The sequence below is a fragment of the Trypanosoma melophagium genome (assembly GCF_022059095.1).
Source record: "Trypanosoma melophagium isolate St. Kilda chromosome Unknown ctg20segment0, whole genome shotgun sequence".
NCBI lineage: Eukaryota > Euglenozoa > Kinetoplastea > Trypanosomatida > Trypanosomatidae > Trypanosoma > Trypanosoma melophagium.
Window position 1 is genome coordinate 96,163 of NW_027125150.1, and position 27,973 is coordinate 124,135.

Sequence of the window (27,973 nt, forward strand, 5' to 3'; positions counted from 1 at the left end):
GTATTTTACTCTCTCCACTCACCTAAACTATTTCCGTTTTTTTTTTTCCTTTAGTTTCCAATCATTGATATTTCCTTTTGTGTGTCTTTTCAATTGCTATTATTATTCTTTTTTACTTGTACTATTTAAGATTCAAACAGATAGAAGCACAAACATACATATATGCAGCATCAGCCATTTCCTCTCGAATGCACCGCCTCTTGTGCATATTTTGACTGGGTAAAGAGATAACGTCATCATTCACGTATGAATTACAAATCCAAACATTTCTTCTATACCCACACACTCTCATTCAAGCATTTCCTATGCATAACTGAAAATAAGTATATAGGAAAGATTTTTCTAAGCATAATAAATAAAATAAAATAAAAGCACATACAAACACCATCCATTTACAGAGAACAAACACCACGTTAAGAATCTGGAATGATATTAAATACCACTATCAGAACCATCCATACCCCTTCGAGTACGAGATCCACTTCTACTTCTCTCTAGTAAAACCGTAGTGGCGTTAAAGGGATTGGAAGATTGTGTCATGAGTTCCTCACGAATAGTATCTGCAAGTACTGAAAGACGTAATCTGGCATCCAAATGACGATTTCTTAAACATCTTTCACTACCAGACATAGCTACTCCATTACAGGCACTATCATTATCATCCAACACTTCAGTTGTTCCAACTGTACGGTGTTCTACATTTGAATCATGTGGAACATGACGATCCTTCTCTTTCTCTTTCTCATTTCCTGTATGAGTTTCCTCTTCCTGCGAACCACGTCTGGAATTTCCACCTTTACCAGCAGCAGTCGGTAGAGTGCTTTTCCTACGTGTTGGTTCAGTTCCAGTTGAGAGAGATGTACCAAGTGGAAAGAGACGAATTCTTTCATTTATATTACTACTTTCCGAATCTGTGGTAAGAGTAGGAGAGGCGATATTTTTACTTTTCTTTCTTTTTTGCCTTTTCTCACGTTTACCAGTATTATTTTCATCATCATTATCATTATCAATATCAACATCCACTGCGGTAAGTCTTCTTATTTGTCTTCTTGTTGTTGCAAATAACTCATCATTAATTTCTCCAGCCTCACTTTCACTTTTTTTCGTACGTAAAGAAGAAAATAAATGAATAGAGGCATTTCTTCGTTGTACCAATCTCTTACCAACTAATTCAGAATCAATAGGATCTGTAGATATACGTTCATGTATATCAATTAGTGGAAATACACGGTAATTATCCTCGTTAATTTGAGACTTTAAAAGATACCTCGTTGTAAGATCAGGATGTGTTTTATAATATAGTAAAGCCATAAGGCGGACATGAATAAATTGTGAACTAGATCTCACAGAATACCGTGATGATAACTTTTCCATACATGCTTGATGAAGTAATAACCGTTTCCCCACATGACCACTTACCTCATCATTATCCTCCGGCTGACGCACGGGTTGAAAAAAGAAGAAGGCAATAAATAAAAATGGTTCAATGGCAAATAAAATAATATGTGGAATTAAAAGAATAAGAGCAGTTACGGTATCAATAGCGAATAATGTCAACCAGGTCCACACACCAACTTTTGGTTCATCCAGTGAAGGAAGAAACCATACACGTGAGGCAAAGGGAACATAAAGAAAGACTAAGATAACATAAAGCACAAAGGTATACCAATGAGAGTCGAAAAGAAAATTATTACCAGAAACGGTAATTTGTAATGCATTAAACGTATTTACAAAAGCTAAACCTCGCATAGGGAAGAGGAAACAATTCAATCGTGTATTGGTAAAGGCTAAATCATGCATCATTGTACGTACAAGATTTCGCGGTGAAACTGCAGCTAATATCGCATATACAACAACCAATATAGCATAGAAAAGTGGAAACATTGAAGGAAGTTGCAGACGTACAGCCAATTCTTTTATAGGTTCAGGATAGACAAGCCAATCTGAGAGATTAACTATCAATGTAAATAAGAATATAATGAAGTTTATAAAAAGCAGTATCATAACTAGAATAATTCTTTTCGTCCAAACACCTCGAGAACCAGGAGCATAACGTACAGGAAAAAGGGTACGATAGTTAAAAACATACACTCCATCCTTATGTACGATAGCACGATGAACCGCAACAACTTCACGAGAATGTGGAAATGTTTGAAGTGTCTTTGCAGCCTGATCTACCGCCTCAGGAATGTGATGATTGGCGTATAAAGCGAGTGTAAGACAGTTCTGCGCTAAAATACTACGTGGATAACGTTGGGCAAGACAAATAGCTCGACTAATAAAATTCTCTGCGCGGCTTATCGTGCGATACTGTGCAACTGCAATACTTCCTAATCGCACATTTGGGTGAAACTGCCGCATACGCTCTGTCCACTCTGAACACTTACGCAAAACCTCTTCCCCGAGTACATCACCTTCTCTAGTTAGTAAAGCAGCTGTCATATGATTTGTGCTCGCCCGCGCTACTGCATCTTTGGCCGTCATTATTTCAAGTAACGTATTTAACACCTCTGCCCCAACACAGCAACCAAAGTAATATACATTTATTGGCGAACATTCTGTAAAGGCAAATTCTACAGAACCAATAACTTCCTCTGCACAGGCAACAGCTAGAGAAACATTTTCCCATGCATCAATATACTTTTGTCGAGCAAATTGATGATGTGCTCGATTCATGTAAAATGGAAGCATTTGACGTAATGAGGCATATGTAGGAACTTCTTTTGGATATAATAATCGTCCTGCGGGTGTGTGTGTGCGTAAATTTGCGCAATCTCTTCCAAATCCACCAAAAAACACTGGAGCCATAGCGAGATAAAGTTGTCGTTCCGGTGATATTTGAACATCAAGAATTGTGGTGGAATCTTCTAGTGCGGTACATGCAATAACGAGTAAATCCAAAAAACGTTCACCCACATCAACATCAGGGGCTGTAACTAAAGCACTTTGAATAATTTTTACAGCCGACTCCATTGAACCAAGTTGAACAAGTGTTAGGGCATGAACATATTCGCATAGAGCGTAAGCATAGTATCGTTGTAAAGCAGGTCCCTCAAAACTTTTTAATACATTAAGACATTCTGGTAAAGGTATAAGAAATGTCGCTATACTTGCACCTACAGTTGAAGTAAACTCATCTTCATTACGTAATAGAAAAACGGCATCATGGGCAGCAAAACCACGTTCACCTATTTCAATAAAACACATACAACGAATAAAACATGCCATAATACGCATATTTGAATCTGTAATTTCATATCCACTTTCTTCTAGACTTAAAAAATCTGTAGCAGCTGTAATGGCACTACGATAATGATATGTTTTCCATGCTGTAACGGCAGAAATAAATGAAGTATCACCCATTCCACATTGTGAAAGGAGAATATCTTCTAATTCATTACTTGATAATAACTGAATAGGTGATAATCGTTCATTTGAACGAACCTTCTTATGTGATTTTGATGAAGCCACACGTGGATCTACTGGGGGCGATCCTTGTTTAAAAAGAGCAAAGTAGTAGCGAAACCACGGAATCTCTGGAGGTTTATAATCTCTTTCATATAAGAAAAGTGCAATAAGAAACCAACGATGAATGGTATCCCAATCCAGTGTACTACAACTATTTACTACAGCCCTTCTATACTCTTCATCTGTTGCTCGAGCACTTTTTCCAATAACTTTATTTGCCACTCTAGAATCAGTCATCCAACTCGCCATAATTTCACTTGTACGACGTATATAGTGACCTTCCGTTCGATTAGGATTTAAACAACGTTCATGCTCTACCACACATGCGGCTATGATATAACCCTCCAATGTCTTTAAAGCCTGTAGTACTTCTCCACGCATAGCAAGAGCGGCTGCTGTACAAACCACATCATTATTTCCTTCACTTAATTGAAGAGCCTCGCAAAAACAACCCAATGCAAGACTCCGCCATGCCCGTGGACAATTCGTTATGGGTGTTGTTAATGATAAGGTGCTTGTGCGTGGTTGTTGTTGTTGTTGTTGTTTTGGATTGCTGGTGCTGTGTTGATCTTCAATAAGGTGATCTCTATAATCTGCGGGGAAAACGTAATCATCACTTGGTTGTACCACCGTTGGAAGTGCAGGCATTAGATTTCACAAACGCCAAATTGAGAGAGAGAAAGTAAGAAAGCAGAAACTATATAAATACAGGTAAAAAAAAGATAGTGTATATCTGTTTGTTTGTGTATGTATATGTGTGTGTTTTTGTCTAGTCCACTTGGTATGATTTATTCACTTTTTCCCCTGTGTTAACACCACAAGGGAAGGAGTAAAGGGATTTTCGCTTAACCGGTTTCTTACTTTCTTTGTTTGTTTGCTTCTTTCCTTCCTAACACCACAGAAGATATGCATTGAAGTGTTAAAAATCAAAAGTTATACCAAAAAAGAAAAAAAAAGGAATCATATGAGCAGATGAAAAAAAGGGAGCAGCAACAAAGTAAAAATATTTATATACATACAAAGAGATATATATAGGGTGTGATTGAAAAAGAAGAAACTGTATAAATATAGTAGGATTGACGTGAATGGAGTAAACCAGAAAAACAAAAAATACATCACAATAAACATGAGATGCATGTTTTCCTCAATCACCACTAAAGCGCTCTTCATTAAATCAAAAAAAAGTAAAAGATAAAAAACGAAGAACTAAACAAAAAATAAAATAAAAAAAAAAGAATAAATCAAAACCGAAAAGGAAACAAAAACAATAATAATAACAATAGTAAAAAAAAACATATATATATATATATATATATATATATATATATATATATATATATATACTCTGTTCCCACAACTAGATGCAGCTCAGGATGGCAGTAAGTTCTTTATCTACCGCCTTATACTCTACATAGAGATCATTCACTTCATGACTATATCGCCCATGGGAATTCACAACAGTAGCAAGAAAAGCCTTAGCCGATTCAACACCATCGCGGAAAAATAACCGTCGTGCTGTACAGCACACATCTGCTACTGAGAGCATTGCCAATCCAGATGCCCCTTTTCGTGCAAGTGCGAGGACTTCTTCTGATGATCGTGTGGGCTCACCATTATGTGTGACTACTACCATTGGAGCATTTCCCAACCGTTCTCGTGAGAATATTAACTCTTGCAGTGGTGTACTGCAATATGGTAATAGTGCGTGTGAGAGAGAAGAACAGGAGGAAATTAACGTAAAGGCATCATCAAAGAATGGGGCGATGAGTACACGCCACTGTGGACAACAGCGAATATTATTATTATTATTATTATTATTATTATTATTATTATTATGGGTATGATTAGCTGTACGTGTGTGATCGCTACCAGCAAACACACCATTATCAATGGCTTTTGTAAAATAAGCCACAGATGCAAAACATGCTGATATAGCTCCATATTGCCCAAGAAGTGTTAAGGCTTGTCGAAGTAACATTATTAAAGCGTGAATATCAGAGATGTAATGTTGTAACAAAGTTTGTGAAGATGTAAGAGAAATTGCTTCTAGTGATTCTGCCACACCACGAAAGACTGACAAAATTGTAGTAACAACATCCATATTATCCTCTATAGAAGCAATATCACAAGTCCGTTGTAATTCATCCAAAAGTTCTGCAAATACATCTCGCAGAAGATCACGCAAAGGAAGTACTTGAATGACTGTTCCCTCACGTAACCATGGATCAAGTTGTGATTCAAGTATCAACTCCGTTGTGAGTTGCATGTCATCTTTATTATCCAAAAGAGATAAAATTTCCTTTAACGACACATCTTCTGTATTACCTTTTCCTCCTCTTGTTGAAATAACGGTATTACTATTAACACCATTATCATTACTATCAATAGAACATTCAGGTGAAATGGCGGCAAAAGATGCCAAACTCGTAAGAAAGACAATACGCAACACATCTAATGAAGATCGCAGTGGAGATATTCGTACAAAAGTTGGTAATGAGAAAAGTCCTGTTCGTACTTCCTTCACATTCCCTTCTCCCTCTTTCTCTTGATTGCACAATAGTGATAGACGTAGTAACTGTCTAGTCCCTAATACATCCCCCTCCGTCATACCACAGGAAAAGAATGTAAGGTTTCCATCTCTATGCGTGAGAAGCGAAGTTTGATGGGTCCGTTCGACATGTACACTTAATAAAGAATGACCAGTGAGAGGAAGAAAGAATAACTCCGCCACTTCTTCACCTTCACATATACCAAGTAATAGAAATCCACATAATGGACCTGTTACCCAAATAGCATCCACTATTCGTACTCTAGGTGGAATCTTTATGGCGGCAGTAGAGACTTCACAAGAGGGAATTACACCATTTGTGGAACCAAAACCAATTAAGAAAGCCTCATGTGTGTTTGGTACAATTACACAAATAACAGCACCATTTGGACTTCCTCGTACTATACTTGTAGAGGAAGAAAGGCGTTGTAAAGGTATTGTGCGACCATAAGATAAAGATTCAGTTATAGTAGATTCTTCCTTTACAGCACGGACAAAGGAGGCTGTGGTCTTCCATCGTTTTAACAAACTAAGAGGATTCTGTAAAAGAATATCACTTCCACTATAATCAATATGTGATAATTCAGCGGGAAGACGTGTTATCCATGTGGAATTTGCAGACCTTCTCTTCACAGTATTATCACTACCAACTGTATTAGTAAAACAAACATGAAACACCATTGCCAGCGCACAGTTAGTTAGAACTGTTAATTCCACTTCTAATTGATTAGAGGAAACCACTCTACTACTATGAAATGCTCTTCGTACACCTACCCATACAATACGTTGAGAACCCCCATCATTTACCTTCTCTGATGTTGCTGTTTTTGTTAATGGTGGTATTGGCATTGTATTGGAAAAATTAGCACCTTTATTAGTGTTCATATGAGTCATAGAAGTAATAGGGCACGATATATGTATCGATTGAAATAACAAGTGTAATGGATCCAAATTTATATTACAGACATAACATTGTATTTGACCATCCTGTTCTGACATATATTGTCCAATAAGAAACGCAGCTCTTCCACAACGTGTAACTACGACATGTCTAATTCCAGCAGTTGTGGGATGTACAGAAGCCCGATAGCGAATAACAGACTCTTTTCCTTCCATCTGTACTACAGGACGAAGAATAAGTATATTCATTTCAGCACTTGAGACATGTAATAAAAGAGCAATAGTGGGTAAATGTCGTGCAATAACGACACTCGCATTAAAACTCTCTTCCATTATCGAATGACTACATTCACTAAATGAAAAACTTATCACCTGATTTGCAGAAACAGGATATCCCTGTACAAGTGAAGCCTCTATACATGAAAGACGAAAGAAATTAGGTGTTCGTTTTTTCTTTTCTATTGATCCTGGAATATGTAAATCTTGTACATCACCTTCTCCACGGTGAAAGATGAGATCTAGCTTACTCGTAACCGTACAACTGCCCCAGTAATTAACATTAGTGGCTGCAGAGATATTCGGATGTTGGGCAAATGCCACACAAGAAGAGTCTCGTTTTATACGCGATGGTACGCGCTCTATGCGAAGTGGTTCGAACATGTACTGTTATATCTATAAATATATATATATAGATATACAAGTTATATGAACCCAAATCAGTAAAAAAAAACGATTAAAAGATCAAAAATGGAAAAAAAAAACACCAAACCAAAAAAAAAAACTAGAAGCTACAATATATTTATTTAATGATTCTATATATAATTATATATAAATAGTATATAACTATTTATATCTGTATAAAGGAGTATGGAAATTCTTATCCCTTCTTCTTCAACCCCCCCCCCCCTAATTAGAGTTCTATGGTAAAACTTTCAATTTTTTTCTTGTATTTAAATTTGTTTGTTTATTATAATTTCTGTTTCGATATTTTTTCACACAGAGAGAGAGAGAGAGAGAGAGAGCAAAATACCTATGAAATACTTGGAAACAATCTCTCCTTCTATAAAGTCCTTAATACTTTTATTAATAAACAAATATTTTTGCATTTAATGTTAATAAGGCAATAAAGAAAGAATAAGAAAAGAATGCATAAATAAATGAAGAAAAAATATATAAAATAAAAAGAAACAACAATAGTAGTACATTAAGAAGTGTATTTAATTTTTATTTGTTCTAGCCTTATTCAAATATGTCTCACAATTGAAAATAGCACACAAACACAAAAAAAAAAAAAAACTATCTCTATGTTGTTGGTAGAAATACACAGACACAAACGAACCATCACAATCAATATATATATATATATATATATATATATATATATATATATATATTGTGTGTATGTGTTTCAAATATTTTCTTAGATACACACGAAAACCATTATATGCATATATATACACAAACAAACACTCAGACAAGTATACATACATACATAAATAAATAAATATACGCTCTATTCTTAATCCCTTGCCAATACCATTGACATCCCAACAAAGAGACAAAAAAAAACCCTTTCCCTTTTTTTTTGTTTTCTTCTTCTATTGTCATGTGATGCTGTTGCTGTTACTGTTTGATGTGGATTCACTGCCTCGCTCTTTAGCAGAACGATCATAGAAACACGCATTGGCTGGGATTGGTTCATCCAGAGAAGAGGATGAGTAAATACACTGTTCCACCAGGTGTGAAACCACCATCTCACCCTCATCTCCCGATGGTACAAAAATATACACCGCTGAACTTGGATGTGTAAAGCGTGAAAGATCCACCGTCTTCTCACTAACCGGGCGGTGAAAGACCCCCACCGTTGTGAGTCCACGCGGTTCTTCTACACTCATCACATGTTCCATCACATCTTTCACCCGCTCCACCGACAGGGACGGTGGTACCGATACCAACAGAGACGCTGGCACCGATTTAGGCAATACGACACGTCTGCAGTTATATCTCGCAGCCGCCACTAAAAGTACATTCACTTCCTTTGTTGACGGTTCACCCACGAGGGCCGCCACAACGTCCCCTTTTAACGCATACGGTGCCGTACGAACCATCTGAATAGGTGTTGTTGGAATTCCTACTGGTACTCCTCCTCTTGTTCCTGTTGCTGCTGCGGTTTCCTTTGCACCGGGTGAATCACCGTATGTTATTCCATCCTCGGGTATGGAAGAAACAGGAGAGAGATCGCGGGATGTTGGCACTGTGTACGGATTTGTAGGACTCTCAGATGGAGCCAGTGTTGCTGGACGCGGGGGAAGTCCAGCAACACCAGTAGGAAGATCATTAGAATGATTCTTAAGATTATCATCATTGAGCTGATTCGTCTTTCCATTAGGACTCTGTTCATAAGCTGTAAGAGCAGCTGATGTAGCCTTCATAAAGTTTTTCGAGGTATCAACACTACGCAAAAAGGGCATATCTTCTATTTCGGTAGATCCAAATATATCTAATTCATCTTCCCTCTCTAACATATTATCATCTTCTTCTTCGGCTAAAGCCTGACGACGTGCAACTATACGGTGGGCTACCGAAACAGCAACAAAAGAGAATAATGGAAGGAATACAACTAACGGTACCATAGGACCTGATGTTACTTGAGTTGTCTGAGAAACAATTTCACCTCCCGCCCGTCTTAACTCTTCCATTGCTTTTGCCCAACGTTCTCTTTGTAGGTCTGCGAGTGCGGGAACTCCAGTACTGTTAAGTATCTTTTTAACTAGACCTTCTACAAAGGGAGGGAGTGAAAGTCTAGCTTGTTGCACCCACGCAGGCATACGCATATATCCATCAGGGAGATCATATGGATTGTGTAAAGTATTAGACGTTATACCTGACCGTCGCTGAACAGCACCTACGGTAACAGCATGAACAACACGACATATAGCTCCAATTCCACCAGTACCTGGTATTGCTAAAGAAAAAAAAATTAGTGGTTTGCGTAGAAAAGAAATAGTAGATCTAATTTTTCGAAACGTTTCACTTTCTAAATAAAAGCTTGCAAATGTCGAACTTAATTCATCAGAACGTGGAGATTGTGGAATAGATGAATCATCATATGTATAGCTATCATATGTTCTCGTATCATATGTTCTTGTATATGTTCTAGATTCATAACCACTTAAGTAGGAATCATCATTACCCACACCACCTGCAGTATTGGAGAGTGATCTATTTGTATAATCATTCTCTGAACCACTCTTACGTGATGGCGACATGGAATTTTGACCTTCTGTATAACTAGAAGCATCAGTAGATTCTCTATCATATGTGACATCCGAGTTAAGCGTGGAGGCATTGTTAGTGTATTCAGTGGAGTCATTGAAACTGCTCATTCTTCTGGTTTTTATTATTTTATTTTAATGATGCTCGTCTATTGGTCCGTTTTTCTTCTTTCTTTCGTCTTTTTATTTATTTACTTCGCTATTGATGTCGTTATCACTACTTCTATTGCCGCTATAACTCACTAGTTTCCCCTTTTTTCTTTTGGTCCCCTAACTTCTTTTATTTTTTCCTTTTTTCTTTCTTTATTTGTTCGCTGTTATTTCTTGTGTTATGCACCCACGAAGCAAAACAAATAACACCAAGAAAACAGACAACAACAATAATGAAACTGTATTTACTCTATTATCTTCCCTGAATGTTTGTATTTCTTTCGTTTTTCTTTTCTCTGTATTTTTGTAACTTTCCCTGTAAATGAAAGGGGCCTTATTGAGTTTTAGCGAGTTTTCAACTCTCCCACAGAACGTTAATGAAGTAACACACACAAACACACCCTTTCTCTGAGAGAGAAACTGGCCCCAAACACCCCCACTACGAAGAAAATGTAATTGGGGTCCTTTTAAAAACAAAAAAGAAAGAAAGAAATCAATAGAAGAGATAGGAGGCAGTAAATGAAAAAAAAGTATAAAATAGAATGATAATAATAATAATAATAATAATAATAATAATAATAATAATAATAATAATAATAATGAAACCATTTATTGACAATCTCAGGGTGAGTTTCATCTCTTAAGAAGAAGAAGTAAAAAAAAGAGAAAAAAAACGGTTATCATCTCCCCCTTTTCTCCTACTTCTACTCCTTCTTTTTTCTTCTTCCACCGTAATTGCTTCTGCTACAAATCACAGACAAAAACGCAATGCGCTATCTCCAACTTGGTGAGCGTGATCGACTGTACTTACTCGAACTGCCGTGGGAAGAAGGGGAATGCGAGCGTCTCCTTGTTGCCCCTCTACTTCTACTTGAACTCCTGCTACTGCTACTACTAAGACGACGTGAACTTGAGGCGGAGTAATGCCGACGACGCCGTGGTGAAGTTGACCGGCGTGAACTGCGACGTCGTTCATATTTTCTACCGCGGCGATCTTGACTTACTTCTCGTCGTCGTCGTCTTTGTTGTTGTTGTTGCGACGATGATGATTGTTGCTGTACCTGTTGTGGTGCTTGTTGTTGTTGCTGTTGAGATGACTGTTGGGATTGTGGATGGTAATGACGATAGTTATCACCTCTTCGTCGTCGCTCATCGCTAACACTACGTGATCTGTGTGTTCTCTGCACTTCTACTGGTGGGGCCGCATCATCCACTTTAGCAAAAGAGACATTAATGCGATTGCCATCAATAATAGTTCCATGAATGTGAACATACACCAATTTTGTATCTTCTTCCGTATCGCCAATCACCTCTGCACGTCCACTAGGACAAGTAAGCCACAAGATTGGAGTGGGCATTCGAACTTTACGTATTTTTGCAAAGGGTTCAATTAACTCACGTACATGCGCCTCTGTCATACTAGTGGGCAAATTAGACAGACGAGCCACCACTTCTACTGTCATGGTGTGAATACAAGTGAAAACCTATATATATATATATGTATAAAAAAAGAAAACCAGAACAAAGTAATACTTTGTTATGTGTATTAGGAGAAAAAAAAAGGTGCAAAATGATATCATCAAAGAAGACAAAAAAGAAAAAAAAAAGCAACTCTTCATCTTGCCTCTGCTGTACTGATGTCTACCTTTTCTTTTTATTCTTCTTGAATTCCTTCTTCATAGCCACCATCACCATCATAATCGTTATAGCAGTGTAATATTTTCTTTCTTTTTTTTTACTGAAAACACTCCTGTGTCTTTTCCAGTAATTCCTGATAAGCCGCTGTTGCACGTATTTGCGGCAGTAGTACGAGGAGTCCACCAACGTAGTGCCCCTGCGAACGAGCCCCAATCAATGTTAACATACAACATTCCCCATCCAGTATCTGCACAACTGTGTTATCGTGGTATTGAAGACTAATGTACTCTGGTGATCCTAACTGTAATTGCTCAAAGTTCTGAAAACAACGAGCCCCACTAACGACAACATTACTAACAATAAAATCATCTTCTGTGTTATATGCATCTTCATTTGTTGCACCTTCATTATCTTCAGGGATCTGTGAATCCCCAGTGCACGCCACTATTGAATTTCCCTGACGATCCGAGACTACAACCTGCGTGAGAAGCCGCATATTAATCAGTTGATTAAAGTACTGCTCAATAGCAGCAGCTGGCCCTTCCATCATGAGCCTTAAGTAATAAATAAAGAAAAGAAAAAGCTTTGAAATGGAAAAGAAAAAAAAACATATATACGGAAGAAAAACACAAGAAGAAGATTATTTATTCATTCGTTATTCTATTATTGCTAGAATAGAAATTGCTACACCATTTAATAATAGAGATTAAGCAATCGAATATAACCAAAAAAAAAAGCAAACAATAAAGAAAAAAACAGCAACAAAAGAGGAAATCAAAAGAATATTTCCTCATCCAACGTTTCGTTAACACGCACCTCCCCTACTTTTTGTTCCACACTTGTAGCCGTTTGTTCTTTTTCTTCACATGATGTGACAATAGGTTTCTTCTCAAGAAGTTTGGGTGGATTTTTCTTAAGATAATAATTAAGCAATGTATGTTGTGCTGCTTCATTCATGGCTTCCATTAGTGAGTCTCCCTTTCCTTGTCCAATACAACGCTTTCCTGCATACAAACGACAGACAGTGTACTCTACTTGTCTATACTGCTGCGCTGTATAAAGTGTGGCATATGGATTTGTCTCATGTACTTCCGTCACTCGTCGTACGACTTGATCCACATCAATTGGAGCTTTTGACAAAGTTGCCGGTACATTAGGATCATAACGGAGAATAATTTGAGTTTCTTTTAATGCATTTTGTGGTTGAATGCAGTGAAGAATAACGGGTGGAGCCATTTTGTGATGACGAGTCACACGATAATCATCAAAAATATCATCCCGTAGACTTTGTGTAGCGTGAGCCCCACCACTGGATGAAAATTGTTCTCTACGAGCATCTGCCCGTGCATTCATTGGATGTATTTGTTCATTTATCATTTCCAATTCATCTTCTGTCATTTGTCGTAGTTTCTCCAGTTCTACTTTAATACGATGTGCTAATTCCTCCTCTTCTCTATCTATCGCGCATTTCCTAACTGTTTCATTCTTCGCTGTGTGATGATTGGGGACTTTTAAAATACGATCCACCTCTTGTTGTGCCTTATCCAGTATTTGATTCGCATGAAGAAAGGATCCTAATTGACTACAAAATAATTTTTTAATCATTGCTTCTAACTTCACATTATCACCAGAGTTTTCTGCTAATTCCATAAATGCCACAAAGGCAAAAATAGAATCTCGTATCCACTCCATTCGAGGAAGAATATCTTCTTGATGTACAGGAAACAGTTTTAATCGCATCGCCGCGGAACGAAGAACCCCTTTCCAATACCAACGCCGTTGTTGGGCCACACCCTTTTCAATACGTTGTAAATGTATAGCCGCTTTACGTCTCGCAATATTAAATCGCTCTGTGAGAACATTTAATTCACGCCACATACTAATTTCTCCATTCACCCCACACATATCTGCAAACCCTAAACGAAGCGCCACCCTACCACAAGCTAAAAGACCACAAGATTCGTGTAAAAGTGCTTGTAAATGTTTAGATCGAAGTCGAGGAAATGCCTCATAAGCCATAGAGGCAATTGTACTTTCAACAATGGCTTTTCCACGCATAGCAAGAACACCATGAACGGGTGCATCAAGTGGGGTATTATCTAACATACGCCATACAGCATCAACTTTACGAATTGCAATTTCACGACGGGAATTCTCCTTTATATTATCATTTAAAGCAGGTATAATAAGAGCTTCTCTTTCAGGGGAAAGTCCTAGTGCGTAAAATGGAGATGTATGTATATCACTCTCCTTCAGATCAACACCAGACTCTGAGGATTTACCAGATGAATGTACTAACAATAATGATAATAATTCCTCTAAATGTTGTAGATGTTTTGGTGTTAGCGATGCTGATTCTGAAAATAACTTTTCCTTTTCACAAACCTCTAACATGAGACGAAATGCATCTCCCACACTACGTTCTGCAGGTACGGTCGCAAGTGTTACAGCCCCACGCCGCTCCGCTGATCGACGTAATCGTCGTTGTGCCTTATACTTCTCCCATAGTGGATTGTTAGAACGTGCATTACTGTGAACATCACTTGGATTGACTGGCATAACTAATCGTCGTGGACGAAAACGTGGACGATACGGCGATGGCCCAACCTTTTTGTTATTACTATTAATATTTTTAATGTTATTGATGTTGTTGGCAGCGCCGGCTTTGGCGAAAAGAAATGTCACACGTCTTCGCATTACCCACCTCTATAGATACAGAAATAGAGGATCAAGTCCATCATGTATTTAAAACGAAAAAGAAAAGAAAAGCGGAAGAAAGAAAAAAAAAAGAACTGAAGCAATAAGTATAACTAGACAAAAAAAAACAGTAATAAAGTTACGAAAAACGTTTCCTCTGCCTAGATAGTTAAAAACAAAAGGCAGAAAATAATTCCGTGATATGACTACAACAGATGGCAGCAAGCAACTGAAAGCAAGAAGAAAAAAAGGATATATATAAATATAGATTAATAAAAGAGAACAATAAACTGAAAGAAGTAAAAGTAAATAAAAGAAAATAAAAAAAGGAAGAAAATGTATGAATGATTGTTGCATGAATACGATCGTCATTGGATAATGGATTCTTATTAAGGAAAATCCCTAATAATCAATAAAATAATAGTATCCAACGTCATCCAAAGAATAGAAGAGAAAATGACACCTAAAAGATATCTGTATCCTCTTCTTTTTTTTCCCATTTTTACTCTTCTTCTTATTATTATTATTCTTACTATTTAACTTTTCTATTCTCCCTTTCATTTTATCTGTAATACTTTCTTCATCCCCCATTTCTCATCCACTTACGCCCTTCTCCTTCTGCCGAGCCCGCTCCTGTGCCAAACGACACTGTCGCTCTGCCGCCAATTTTGCCTTTTCCGTCTTTGCCCACTCCCGCTTCGCCGCTGCGAGGGCCGCCCGCAACTTCGCCGTTTCTTTATCAAACTTCAATCGCAATTCATTCGCCTCTTTCTTCTCCGACTCCAACTGTGCAATCCGCGCCTCCCCTTCACTCCGCTGTTGCGCCGCTATTTTCTCAACATCCCCAACGGAGTGTGTTTCGCCAAATTCACGAAAACGGGTGTTGTACATATCAAGTTGCTGCTGCAGTACAACTGATCCCTCTTGGGCCACTTGTCGTTCTCGACGCACAAGCGCCAAGCGGGCCTCAAGCAGTTCCGTCTCTTTTGAGATTTCACGAAAACTTCGCATCAGTTCCTCTACATGTACTTCACGATCTTTCCAACTCTGCTGATAAGAGGCGTAGGAGTCATCAAAATGTTTCTTTTGTTTGGCCACTTCCTCACGTAAACGTTCATTCTCTTCCATTATCGCCTCAGCCTCTTTCTTGCGTTCATCACATTTCGAACGAATATCATTAACGTTATTATCTACTTTTTCTTCCACACCACGTCGGTGTTCTTCCATCTCCTTCACCGCCTGCTCTGTAAGCGCAGCACGGCGTTTCATAGCTTCTTGAAGAACTTTACATACACGTTCTGCCTCTGATTTAGCTTCTATGGTACGTCGAATCTCTAATTGTAATTCATCAATATCCTTTACAACATTCGCCACTTTCTTTTTAGTGGCAGCAAGCTCAGATTCTTTCTTTTTAACTATTTGAATTTCTGACTGAAGCATATTTTGCACATGCGATTCACCTTTTTCAGCAAGAAGTGCTTTCACCATAGCACGTGTCTCTGCCTCAATTTTCTGATTCTCTTGAATCTGCCGTAATGCTTCTACAGCACTGTCCTCTTTTGTTGATTTGCTCGTTGGCGGTGCATCTTCACTGGATCTGATATCATCTGTGGGAACGGCCGCAACTTCATTAGAGTTGTTGCATGGTTGATCTATTTCCATGTTTTTTCCTTTTCCTTTAGTTTATTTTTTTTTTTTTGAAATCTAAACACAGAGAGAGAGAGAATAAAATAAACCTTTACACAAAATCTCTACTTATATATATATATTCTTCTTCTCTTACTTTCCTTCTTTCCTGTTTAAGAAAAGGAATAAAAGTAAGAAGTGATTTAAAATATTAAAGGACAGTCATATATAAAAGATTCTGCCTAAACAAATCCGCCAAAAAAAAATACAAATACACATACATAAAAATAAAATATATTTTTTTCCTTCATTACGAACTCTTTTTTCTTTTTCTTTGCTCCTAACACAATAAACTATCTCATAACATCCCTTATGTTTCTCATTCTATTTTTTCCCCTTTTAAACCTCACAACAAAAACCCACACCAAATAAAAAATAAAAAAACTAGTAATCATATTATTATACATTTCATGGTAAAAGCGATTCTGCTGAACCTCTTCCTTCTGTAATCGTCCGTTTATAATACCAAACCCCTATCCAACTGATTATGGTCTTAAGTATTAACATGGAACCCACGTAAACTCCCACACCAATTAAGAAATCTACAGAACGAAAATGAGTCACAGCAAACCAAGCATCCATATATGTTAAAAAACGACGAATATATCCAGCCCTTCCTCTACGTAATGCCTCAGCAACAATTTGATAACTTTCCCACTCTAATTGAATAGGTGGTTTACGTTGTCTTAATTCTTGATAGCAATTATAAACTACACGCCAATCAAATGGTTTCATATTAAGATAAACTCGCATAAGAGAATTGTACGTTGCTGCAGTTAAATATTTACCACGACGATCCTGTGAAATATGATCAAATACTTCCACTGCCTTCTCCCACTTGGGTGGATCTTCCATAGCAAGAGAGGCAATATATAATTCATAGTTTCGAGCTATGGGAGATTTACCACGAGAAATCATTTCATCAAATAATTTCTGACACATTTCAGGCATCTCCCTTTCAAGACACATATGCATAAGTCTCGCATACGTATTAGACGTTGGAGTTATACGATTCCGAATCATACGCTGATACAATTCCATACTTTTCCGCAGTTGACCACCATCTAATAATTTAGAAAGAAGGATCTCATTTGTTTTAGTGTCTATACGAAGTCCAGCCGTTTCTGCACCACGCACAGCTGCCAGCGCTAGTGCATGATCTTTCGGCTCTAGGTGTTCTAAATAACGACGTAGTTGTATATTACTTACCGTACGTGCAATAACAGAAGAATGAAATAATTCCTCTACCTGTTCCGCTGTATTAGCAGTAACATGTGGCTTTCCAAAAGTACCTCTATCCACATCCACATCACGTCCCCACAAGACTGATGATGATGATACAACTGGTAAAGAATGTTCATCACTGGATCTCCCAATTTCCCCCTCATTCCCAGCAGCAGCAGAAGAAGAAGAGGAGGAAGAGGAAGAAACTGAAACATAACGAATAGAAAAGAATTGTGCGGATCTTTTTCGTATCTGTGAAGTAATACCTTGACGCATCATTGTGGTGGAATACCTACGAATAGTATTAAAACGTCTCAAAACGTAAGGACGGTAAGCAGAATCCAACAGTTGCACAATTATACCACAAAAAGACTCGAGAAATAAAGTCCGTATGTATGTATGTATGTATGTATGTATATGCTCTGCACGCAAAGCTAAAAAAAAAGAAAACCAACGATATAGATAAACAGAACAATATGTAAAACAAAACCTTATACAAGTCCTTTTAATTCCTACACCGTGAAGTGAGGTAAACTTACCTGGCTATAACACCAAAACAAAACAAAATAAAACAAAACAGAGAAGACGGCAAAGTATAAAAAAAAACACAGCAAAAGACCATGAAATTAAGAAATCAGAACAAAAACAAGAACACAAGAAAAACATACAAATCGAAAAATATTATCATTTCAATCTGTGTACCTTAAAAGTAACAGTAATAAAATAATAATAATAATAATAATAATAATAATAATAATAATTCGAAAAAAAAAAACGATCCCCATATGTGACCCTATACGTGTAAAGAAGCCACACACCTGCACCTCTTTTTACTGCAGCACACCGAGGAGGGAGTCCTCATTGTAGAGGAAGAACTCCTCGCCCTCAATCTTCACGCTGTTGCCCCCAAACTCGGGCAGCAGCACCGTGTCGTCCACCTTCACGGTGGGCGTCCAGTCCTTTGAGGCCGCGGCGACGGCGACCACCGTGCCCTCGTTGACTTTGCCGGCAATCTGCTCGGGGATCAGCACGCCGGCCTTCGTCTGCTTCGCCGGCATCGTGCGCCGCACCAGCACACGCTGGCCGAGCGGCTGCAGCTTCTTCAGTGCGGGGACAGTGGCACGGAACATGGAGACTTGGATATGAAGTTTAGGTGGGTTTGTTAGAGTGTAAGTGTATCTTGGCTTCGTGTGTTAGTAGGGTGTGTGCGTGTGTCCCAGGTGAAATAAAGAATGAAAAAACAAAAAATGAAAAAAGGGTAACAGTATAGTGCACTGATACAGAGAGAAACACACAGAGTGAGGGAGAGAGAGTGTGTGAGGACATTTTAAATGGCACAGCTAAAAACATGGAAGAGTCCTTCGCAAAGAGAGAAACAGAGAGATTGAAATAAATTTTATTTTGCGAATGATAGAGCAAAATAAAAATAAGGGTCTCAGATTAATAGTTAGCACCAAACAAATAGTTTTCCAACGACTGCAATAAAAGGAGTTCCGTTATTATTGGGTAATCCATGTGCAACGTAACATAACTCTGCCAACTTCCCTTTTCGATTTCCCATTGAAGAAGAAATAACAGTATCCCTTGATGCTTCATCACGAAAAAACAAAGTCACAGATGCTCCCACATGAGACATTGGAATTTCTTGAATATAGTCAATGCGTAGACGACGAATAAGCAAATCACTAATGATTGGCTCAACTCCGGTATCCAGCAAACGAGGAAATATGGTTGTTGTGTCTGCAGAAGCAGAACGAAAAGTATTGATAATTAACTGTATCATAGCAATTTGATTCACATGTCTATTAAAATCAATATCTGTTTCACGCAATTTAAACTTTCGAGTATATACTATAGAAAGGGGAGCCACACTGGGATGCGTAGGAAAATTCTCCGCTATATGGGAACAGGAGGCATCTGCAACTAAACCAGGAATGTTAGTAATATCTTTCACATTTAATCGTTCAGCTCTTGGAAAGGGTGTCACTGCATTATGCTTCTCCATCGCTTCACGCAAAAGTTTTGCCCGTACTTCTGGAATTTGTGCTGGTTTTCGTGTAGCTTTGGAAACAGTCACACCTGTGACTCTGAACACACCAAGAGGTTCTCTGCATTCTTCCTTTTCAGCCTCATAGTAGTAGAGTTTACCATAGATACCATAACTGGTTGTTCCCACATACGATACCCAGAATTGTCCCCAAAAGAACATGGAAGCTGGTGTAATATCCGCATTGAACTCCGGGACTTCATTACACAACTCTGCCTCGACACCAGCAAAAAACACTGTCACATCATCCACTGAATGTGCGTATCCCTCATCAAAGGCCTCCAATGTAGGTTGGAACTTGTCAGATTTTTCATGATCAAAGCACCATCCATGTTCCATAGCAAAACGCATACTAAAATTCGCCAAGCGGTTCACTGTAGAGACGTCAACTTTATTGTGTTGTAGCGGAACAAAAGGACTTACAGGTACATGATAAGTGATAGCTGATCCATCATCTCCGAGTTTAAACATGATTAATCAAGTAAATATAAGAAAATATTTCTTTTCTTTATACGCAGAATATATATAGTATCGTCTTGGAATATTGCAAATACATGTAACTATATATCAAAATACAGAAAAACAAAGCACAAGCAAAGAAAAAGAAAAAAAAAACCCAAAAGGGTAAAGAAAACAAAAAATAGTTAAACAAGAATAAAACCAGCCACAATAATGAAGACTAATATCTTCTACCCTAAAGTGGAAAAAAAACATGTGCATATTACAAAAAAAGAACAACACATTAATAAATATAATAATAAAATCATTAATAATAATAATAATAATAATAATAATAATAATAATAATAATAATAATTCGAAAAAAAAAACGATCCCCATATGTGACCCTATACGTGTAAAGAAGCCACACACCTGCACCTCTTTTTACTGCAGCACACCGAGGAGGGAGTCCTCATTGTAGAGGAAGAACTCCTCGCCCTCAATCTTCACGCTGTTGCCCCCAAACTCGGGCAGCAGCACCGTGTCGTCCACCTTCACGGTGGGCGTCCAGTCCTTTGAGGCCGCGGCGACGGCGACCACCGTGCCCTCGTTGACTTTGCCGGCAATCTGCTCGGGGATCAGCACGCCGGCCTTCGTCTGCTTCGCCGGCATCGTGCGCCGCACCAGCACACGCTGGCCGAGCGGCTGCAGCTTCTTCAGTGCGGGGACAGTGGCACGGAACATGGAGACTTGGATATGAAGTTTAGGTGGGTTTGTTAGAGTGTAAGTGTATCTTGGCTTCGTGTGTTAGTAGGGTGTGTGCGTGTGTCCCAGGTGAAATAAAGAATGAAAAAACAAAAAAATGAAAAAAGGGTAACAGTATAGTGCACTGATACAGAGAGAAACACACAGAGTGAGGGAGAGAGAGTGTGTGAGGACATTTTAAATGGCACAGCTAAAAACATGGAAGAGTCCTTCGCAAAGAGAGAAACAGAGAGATTGAAATAAATTTTATTTTGCGAATGATAGAGCAAAATAAAAATAAGGGTCTCAGATTAATAGTTAGCACCAAACAAATAGTTTTCCAACGACTGCAATAAAAGGAGTTCCGTTATTATTGGGTAATCCATGTGCAACGTAACATAACTCTGCCAACTTCCCTTTTCGATTTCCCATTGAAGAAGAAATAACAGTATCCCTTGATGCTTCATCACGAAAAAACAAAGTCACAGATGCTCCCACATGAGACATTGGAATTTCTTGAATATAGTCAATGCGTAGACGACGAATAAGCAAATCACTAATGATTGGCTCAACTCCGGTATCCAGCAAACGAGGAAATATGGTTGTTGTGTCTGCAGAAGCAGAACGAAAAGTATTGATAATTAACTGTATCATAGCAATTTGATTCACATGTCTATTAAAATCAATATCTGTTTCACGCAATTTAAACTTTCGAGTATATACTATAGAAAGGGGAGCCACACTGGGATGCGTAGGAAAATTCTCCGCTATATGGGAACAGGAGGCATCTGCAACTAAACCAGGAATGTTAGTAATATCTTTCACATTTAATCGTTCAGCTCTTGGAAAGGGTGTCACTGCATTATGCTTCTCCATCGCTTCACGCAAAAGTTTTGCCCGTACTTCTGGAATTTGTGCTGGTTTTCGTGTAGCTTTGGAAACAGTCACACCTGTGACTCTGAACACACCAAGAGGTTCTCTGCATTCTTCCTTTTCAGCCTCATAGTAGTAGAGTTTACCATAGATACCATAACTGGTTGTTCCCACATACGATACCCAGAATTGTCCCCAAAAGAACATGGAAGCTGGTGTAATATCCGCATTGAACTCCGGGACTTCATTACACAACTCTGCCTCGACACCAGCAAAAAACACTGTCACATCATCCACTGAATGTGCGTATCCCTCATCAAAGGCCTCCAATGTAGGTTGGAACTTGTCAGATTTTTCATGATCAAAGCACCATCCATGTTCCATAGCAAAACGCATACTAAAATTCGCCAAGCGGTTCACTGTAGAGACGTCAACTTTATTGTGTTGTAGCGGAACAAAAGGACTTACAGGTACATGATAAGTGATAGCTGATCCATCATCTCCGAGTTTAAACATGATTAATCAAGTAAATATAAGAAAATATTTCTTTTCTTTATACGCAGAATATATATAGTATCGTCTTGGAATATCGCAAATACATGTAACTATATATCAAAATACAGAAAAACAAAGCACAAGCAAAGAAAAAGAAAAAAAAACCCAAAAGGGTAAAGAAAACAAAAAATAGTTAAACAAGAATAAAACCAGCCACAATAATGAAGACTAATATCTTCTACCCTAAAGTGGAAAAAAAACATGTGCATATTACAAAAAAAGAACAACACATTAATAAATATAATAATAAAATCATTAATAATAATAATAATAATAATAATAATAATAATAATTCGAAAAAAAAAACGATCCCCATATGTGACCCTATACGTGTAAAGAAGCCACACACCTGCACCTCTTTTTACTGCAGCACACCGAGGAGGGAGTCCTCATTGTAGAGGAAGAACTCCTCGCCCTCAATCTTCACGCTGTTGCCCCCAAACTCGGGCAGCAGCACCGTGTCGTCCACCTTCACGGTGGGCGTCCAGTCCTTTGAGGCCGCGGCGACGGCGACCACCGTGCCCTCGTTGACTTTGCCGGCAATCTGCTCGGGGATCAGCACGCCGGCCTTCGTCTGCTTCGCCGGCATCGTGCGCCGCACCAGCACACGCTGGCCGAGCGGCTGCAGCTTCTTCAGTGCGGGGACAGTGGCACGGAACATGGAGACTTGGATATGAAGTTTAGGTGGGTTTGTTAGAGTGTAAGTGTATGTGTTTTTTGTCACCTTGTTTTTCTTTTTTATTATTATTAGTATTAATGGTGATTGTGTGGATGATGATGATGAAATAAGCACATATGCAATATGCAGATACACAAAGACACAATAAGAGAGAGATAGAGGGGGGAGAAAAAAAAGAAGAAAGTAGTTTTTTTTTCGTTTTCTCATCAAGTAAATTAATATCATAACAGGGTACTATAGATTTCCATTACAGTATAAAGTAAATTTTATATATTTTTATAGGAGAGTAGGGGAAAATGTCATCTATACATTTGTAGTCCTCACTATCGCAGAAACAATATAGTGATTAGACAAAAAGAAAAGATCATAAAAACAATAATAATAATAATAATAATAATAATAATAATAATAATAATAATAATAATAATAATAATAATAAAACATGTACCATAACAGTTTTCACTATACTTGCTATGCTGAAGTCTGTGCATTACGTTTTACATAAGAACTAATGTCCGGTAGATACAGTGTTTGCGGCAAGAAGTCTTTACTTTCATGAAGAAATTTGATGAATTCATATTGAACTTGACGGGTGAAGGCGTTTCGTTCTGCTGTTAGTTCATCTAGATAGACTTTACGGCTTTCCTCACTAATAGAAGATTTATTTCGGATATAATTTAGTACACGAGCTTTCATTTTCATTACTTCCTCATTGGTTCGCATTCTCTCACGTAATTCTCGGTAAAACTGAATAAAACGATCGTAGAATATAATTTGTAATTTTGGTGTTCGAAGATATTTCATAAGATTAAGGCCTGAAGAAGAAGAATTAGTAATTTCATTACTTTTCTTCTCTCCTTCATTTTCTAACTTTGCTTCATTGTAGCGGTATAAAAGATTCAACAAGGATTGTGGCATACCTACAAGACATATGTAGTGATGAATTTCCGGTTGACTATTACCAAAATATACAACAGCATCAATGTAATGTGTTTGCTCATTTACGTAAATGACAAAAAGGTCCTGTTCAGGTAATTGTGCATTTATTTCTTCTGTATTAGATAAGGAAATGGGATTAAGTTCTATCTGACTTGGTACTATAGGTTTATTATCTACAATGCAGGAATAGCACAATCGTAGACATTGACTTGGATCGAAACCAACACATCTGCAACAGAAGAAAATATAATCCCCAGGAAGACGAATACGACTTACAAGAGGAGATTTATAAACTGGCAATTTCTTTTGTAATGCTTCTACACCTTGAGCATTATATTCATTTGGTGGTATTGTACTATGCGTTGAACGTAGATCGGTACCACGACTTCCATTCTCTTCTAGTACTTTTGTGTATAATAGATTTTGTGCGGCAATCATCGTATCATCTTTATCATCCAATTCTTCAAGATTGGGATCTACATACTCTTCAAAGCCGAGAACACCAAGAAGAACTTCTGCCAAACTCATACCAACATCACGTGCGTTAAAATCATCAAAACTTGGTGTTGTACCGTAGCGACGTGTAAACATTGCTACTGGTCCAGCCGCGTATACACGCTTATCGGTTGTACGATAATTAGCTTCTACAATAACTCTACCATCAAACACAATAGATCGTCTATTTAGTGTGGAAAGTACATGACTATCAATATCCTTCTCTTCACAACATACAATAAGACTACAACTTAATTCTACAGAGTTTGAAATTCCACCATTATTGTTATTATTATTATTAATATTATTAATATTATTAGTATTATTATTATTATTATTATTATTATTATTATTATTATTATTATTATTATTATTATTGCTGTTGTGTTCATCATTTGATGATGATGATGGTAAGGGTGAGATTACTACAGTTGTTAGGGTATTACCATCATCATCGTATTCCATGCGAGTAACATGATAACCACGTAGAGTATTGGTACCAAGTGAATTCCACATTTTTTCTATACAATCAAAAGCATCCTTGTCAAGAAAAGGATTCGTTACTTCAGGACTTACCACAACAATACGCTGTGGTGAAAACCCAAGGTTCACAATTGATGTAGCAACAGCAAAAGCATCCATTCCAGATCCATAAACAATAATATTACTTATATTTTGAGGATTACGATCCAATTCATGTAAGTGTTGTCTTAATCTTTCAACCGCAATCTCCCCAGATAATGCGAGTGTCCCTAATGCCGATAACCCACGTGGTTGCTGTAATGAAGGTTGCTGCATACGACAAATAGACGGTGAAACCACATACTGTCGACCAGTTGTGAGAATCACATAATCATACGGTTCATACGTTCCATCATCCACACTCACATACCGCAGGGATGTATCCACATCCACCACAGACCCCTGCACCACACGCATCGGTGTTCCCACCACAAGTGCCATATGTTCTCTTTCGAGCAGTTCCATTCGATCTTCGCCCCACAAGTGTGGCTGTTGATTGGGGTGTGAGGGCATGCCATCTGTTGAGATGAGAACAATGTTTGTAAAGCACGCATACGGCACAGAGAGAAGACGGTAAATAAACCCCAAAGCGGTGGATCCAGCACCAACAATGATAACTCGTGTATGGATGAGTTTTTTACGGTCTCCAAGTAAACGACGGGTAGCTAAGAAGAGACATCCAAGGGCTGCCACATCTTTTCCATCAAATATATCTTCATTGATATTATTATTATTATTATTATTATTATTATTATTTGTACTGCTTGATTTACTCAGACGTCGTACTTTTTTTTCCTGTACACGTCTAGGAGGTGCTGATGACATTTGGCGTAATAACGGTACAAACGGTGATGCATGACTGTCTCCTAACACAAGTGCTACTTCACATCCTGTATGACGTAAGAGTTCACGTAGAAATAATTGTACATGACAACGGTAAACTGCCTTCACATAGAAACTACGAACAAGAATACCAGGCATTTCAGGTCGAAAGAATTTTCGTCTTCCTTCTTCGGGAGTTAGCGTAATATCTGTTAAACTGTAGTCTCGTGGGTTTTCAGTGTAATAATTTACAAAAATATCCAGATCATAGTTTGCACGTAGAGAATACATTTCATCCACTGTTGTTCGTCTTACAGATGCAACACCAACAATGTGATTTGAATTTTCATCATTACCATTAATACTTGTACGTGAAGTAAGGGTATAGGCAGATGTTTTACAGGTATCAATATATTTTTCTGATGTATTTTCTTCCGTATTTCTTACAATAGAAATATCTTCTAGTAAAGCTGCAATATGTAGTTGAGAAAAATCACTAAGTGGTTCTTCAAGAAAAGAAGAAACACGTTCTACATCTTCTGTTTCGCGTATTGTTTCTACCTTTACAGGATCTAAAGCATATCTGTTGGTAATCCATAATCCTTCTGGTGGAAGAATTAAATCTCCTTTAGCATTACGTGGTTGATATTTTCGTAAAGGAACATTTTCAAAATGTCTTAAAAAAGGTGGTTCCTCCTTTGCATAGGGAAGTTGAATCATCGCATACTCCACAAAAGGAAATTGTTGAAAAATAAATGGTATAAATTGCATAGCACATAATGCGTAACTAGGATCAATATGGAAAAAGTATATTTTTACAATATTTGGTGTTTCTGATATATTAACACTTTTTCCACGTCCTTTATTATTCCAAACAGGACGAAATTTACCAAAAGTCTCTGTTGCATATTGTCGTAATACCATTTGTTGATTTTCAATAGTTGCTTCCAGACACATAAGACCAACTGTCCGGTGTGTTATGGCATCTTCAGCTGTTATTACCTTGTGAAATGAATCTTGATCTTTAAGTATTTCATCTAGAAAGAACTCGTCTGGTAAAGCTGTAATAAGACCATTACCTTCTAGTAGTTCAGGAACAAAATCATCATAATCTTCCATAATACCCAAACGAAGATTTAATTGTGGTAACACATATGATGATACTATATGTAATGCAGAACCTTTAAAAGGGCAATTTGTAATAGGAATAGAATCTCTTCCAAAACCCTCAAGTTGTGAATAAGAACAAGCTGAAGGAAAAGCAATTAATATATGCTTCGTTGATGGAGAATTATGAAGTGCTGTAGCTAATAATTCCCGTAAAACATCTTCTTCTTTATACATGAAGAGAAGTAATTTTCGTTCCATCTCAATCTCATCATCATCTTTTGGATTAGGAACTCCCACCTGAAATGCACTAGAAGGTGGTGCAAGAACTGATTTTACCCAAAGTGTATTATATGGTGCAATTGGAGCATTATCCTCATGACGATTACTACTACTACTACTATGGGTATCATCATTATTAGTAGTAGTATTCTTATCATTACCATATTGTAATGTTTCTTCCCAAGTATCAGATGGTATAGAAGAGAATTGTGGTGTATCATCCAAACAAATAAATCCTGCTATTTTTCCAGTTATAGTAGATGTTGCAGTAATACAAATAACAGATCGTTCAATCAATGATGTAAAATCTTCTACCGTTTTCCATGGAAACAGTGAATATGGTGGAATACATGGTCTAACACTTCCAAGTCGTGTTAATTTTGAAATTCCAGCTGCATCACTTACACGACTGCGCCGTAATGTCATGTGAATATTCGCCGCAACTGCCATTTTCAATTACAACTACTCGCTTCCTTTTTTTCTTTTATACCACTCTTCTTATTAATTATTATTGTCTATTCTTATTGGCTTTGCTGATTTATTTGACAGTACTTGCGTAATTGTGGAAGCCTTTTTTTTTTTGTTTTGAGAACCCAACAAATTCTATTCATAAAATCATTGTAGTTGTGAATAATTCAATTAAAAACACAACCATACAAATGGGTATTGTTAATCAAAAAGAAAGGAAAAATAAAGGGGAAATAATATAAGAAACAAGACATCATCATGGAGAGGTAAAATATTCATAAAATATCGTCTTTTCTCCCTGTGTGTGAGTATGCGCAGAGAATATAAATACATATTTTTGTCGCTGTTTGTGTGTATATCATTTTCTCAATAATGACGACAACCAAAAAAAAACCTTAAAGAAGAAAAAAAGAA

At 37.6% G+C, this 27,973-nt stretch overlaps 13 protein-coding genes across 13 annotated transcripts; all 13 read right to left on the reverse strand.

The window, feature by feature from the left end:
- Window positions 1–432: 432 nt before the first annotated feature.
- Window positions 433–4,116, reverse strand: LSM04_007154 (uncharacterized protein; the record flags this gene model as incomplete). Its single annotated transcript, XM_067331273.1, has 1 exon — window positions 433–4,116. The coding sequence occupies one exon, from the start codon at window positions 4,114–4,116 to the stop codon at window positions 433–435; it is 3,684 nt and encodes a 1,227-aa protein (XP_067192214.1).
- Window positions 4,117–4,825: 709 nt separating this feature from the next.
- On the reverse strand, window positions 4,826–7,576 carry LSM04_003889 (uncharacterized protein; the record flags this gene model as incomplete). The annotated part of the gene is made up of 1 exon (XM_067331274.1): window positions 4,826–7,576. The coding sequence occupies one exon, from the start codon at window positions 7,574–7,576 to the stop codon at window positions 4,826–4,828; it is 2,751 nt and encodes a 916-aa protein (XP_067192141.1).
- A 944-nt stretch (window positions 7,577–8,520) lies between these two features.
- On the reverse strand, window positions 8,521–10,302 carry LSM04_000764 (uncharacterized protein; the record flags this gene model as incomplete). Its single annotated transcript, XM_067331275.1, has 1 exon — window positions 8,521–10,302. One exon carries the CDS (start codon window positions 10,300–10,302, stop codon window positions 8,521–8,523), a length of 1,782 nt encoding a protein of 593 aa, XP_067192066.1.
- An 812-nt stretch (window positions 10,303–11,114) lies between these two features.
- LSM04_006783 (uncharacterized protein) lies at window positions 11,115–11,804 on the reverse strand (the record flags this gene model as incomplete). The annotated part of the gene is made up of 1 exon (XM_067331277.1): window positions 11,115–11,804. One exon carries the CDS (start codon window positions 11,802–11,804, stop codon window positions 11,115–11,117), a length of 690 nt encoding a protein of 229 aa, XP_067192204.1.
- A 272-nt stretch (window positions 11,805–12,076) lies between these two features.
- LSM04_002509 (uncharacterized protein) lies at window positions 12,077–12,526 on the reverse strand (the record flags this gene model as incomplete). Its single annotated transcript, XM_067331278.1, has 1 exon — window positions 12,077–12,526. The coding sequence occupies one exon, from the start codon at window positions 12,524–12,526 to the stop codon at window positions 12,077–12,079; it is 450 nt and encodes a 149-aa protein (XP_067192109.1).
- Window positions 12,527–12,753: 227 nt separating this feature from the next.
- LSM04_005551 (uncharacterized protein) lies at window positions 12,754–14,676 on the reverse strand (the record flags this gene model as incomplete). The annotated part of the gene is made up of 1 exon (XM_067331279.1): window positions 12,754–14,676. One exon carries the CDS (start codon window positions 14,674–14,676, stop codon window positions 12,754–12,756), a length of 1,923 nt encoding a protein of 640 aa, XP_067192176.1.
- Window positions 14,677–15,270: 594 nt separating this feature from the next.
- LSM04_002774 (Taxilin family) lies at window positions 15,271–16,338 on the reverse strand (the record flags this gene model as incomplete). The annotated part of the gene is made up of 1 exon (XM_067331280.1): window positions 15,271–16,338. The coding sequence occupies one exon, from the start codon at window positions 16,336–16,338 to the stop codon at window positions 15,271–15,273; it is 1,068 nt and encodes a 355-aa protein (XP_067192117.1).
- Window positions 16,339–16,770: 432 nt separating this feature from the next.
- LSM04_006303 (Pentatricopeptide repeat) lies at window positions 16,771–18,716 on the reverse strand (the record flags this gene model as incomplete). The annotated part of the gene is made up of 2 exons (XM_067331281.1): window positions 16,771–17,958; window positions 18,429–18,716. The coding sequence occupies 2 exons, from the start codon at window positions 18,714–18,716 to the stop codon at window positions 16,771–16,773; spliced, it is 1,476 nt and encodes a 491-aa protein (XP_067192187.1).
- A 317-nt stretch (window positions 18,717–19,033) lies between these two features.
- Window positions 19,034–20,104, reverse strand: LSM04_001887 (uncharacterized protein; the record flags this gene model as incomplete). The annotated part of the gene is made up of 1 exon (XM_067331282.1): window positions 19,034–20,104. One exon carries the CDS (start codon window positions 20,102–20,104, stop codon window positions 19,034–19,036), a length of 1,071 nt encoding a protein of 356 aa, XP_067192093.1.
- A 413-nt stretch (window positions 20,105–20,517) lies between these two features.
- Window positions 20,518–20,817, reverse strand: LSM04_006632 (GroES chaperonin family; the record flags this gene model as incomplete). The annotated part of the gene is made up of 1 exon (XM_067331283.1): window positions 20,518–20,817. The coding sequence occupies one exon, from the start codon at window positions 20,815–20,817 to the stop codon at window positions 20,518–20,520; it is 300 nt and encodes a 99-aa protein (XP_067192196.1).
- A 318-nt stretch (window positions 20,818–21,135) lies between these two features.
- LSM04_004803 (uncharacterized protein) lies at window positions 21,136–22,206 on the reverse strand (the record flags this gene model as incomplete). The annotated part of the gene is made up of 1 exon (XM_067331284.1): window positions 21,136–22,206. One exon carries the CDS (start codon window positions 22,204–22,206, stop codon window positions 21,136–21,138), a length of 1,071 nt encoding a protein of 356 aa, XP_067192156.1.
- A 400-nt stretch (window positions 22,207–22,606) lies between these two features.
- On the reverse strand, window positions 22,607–22,906 carry LSM04_001832 (GroES chaperonin family; the record flags this gene model as incomplete). The annotated part of the gene is made up of 1 exon (XM_067331285.1): window positions 22,607–22,906. One exon carries the CDS (start codon window positions 22,904–22,906, stop codon window positions 22,607–22,609), a length of 300 nt encoding a protein of 99 aa, XP_067192092.1.
- Window positions 22,907–23,395: 489 nt separating this feature from the next.
- Window positions 23,396–27,541, reverse strand: LSM04_002399 (Cilia- and flagella-associated protein 61; the record flags this gene model as incomplete). Its single annotated transcript, XM_067331286.1, has 1 exon — window positions 23,396–27,541. One exon carries the CDS (start codon window positions 27,539–27,541, stop codon window positions 23,396–23,398), a length of 4,146 nt encoding a protein of 1,381 aa, XP_067192106.1.
- Between the last annotated feature and the right edge of the window lie 432 nt (window positions 27,542–27,973).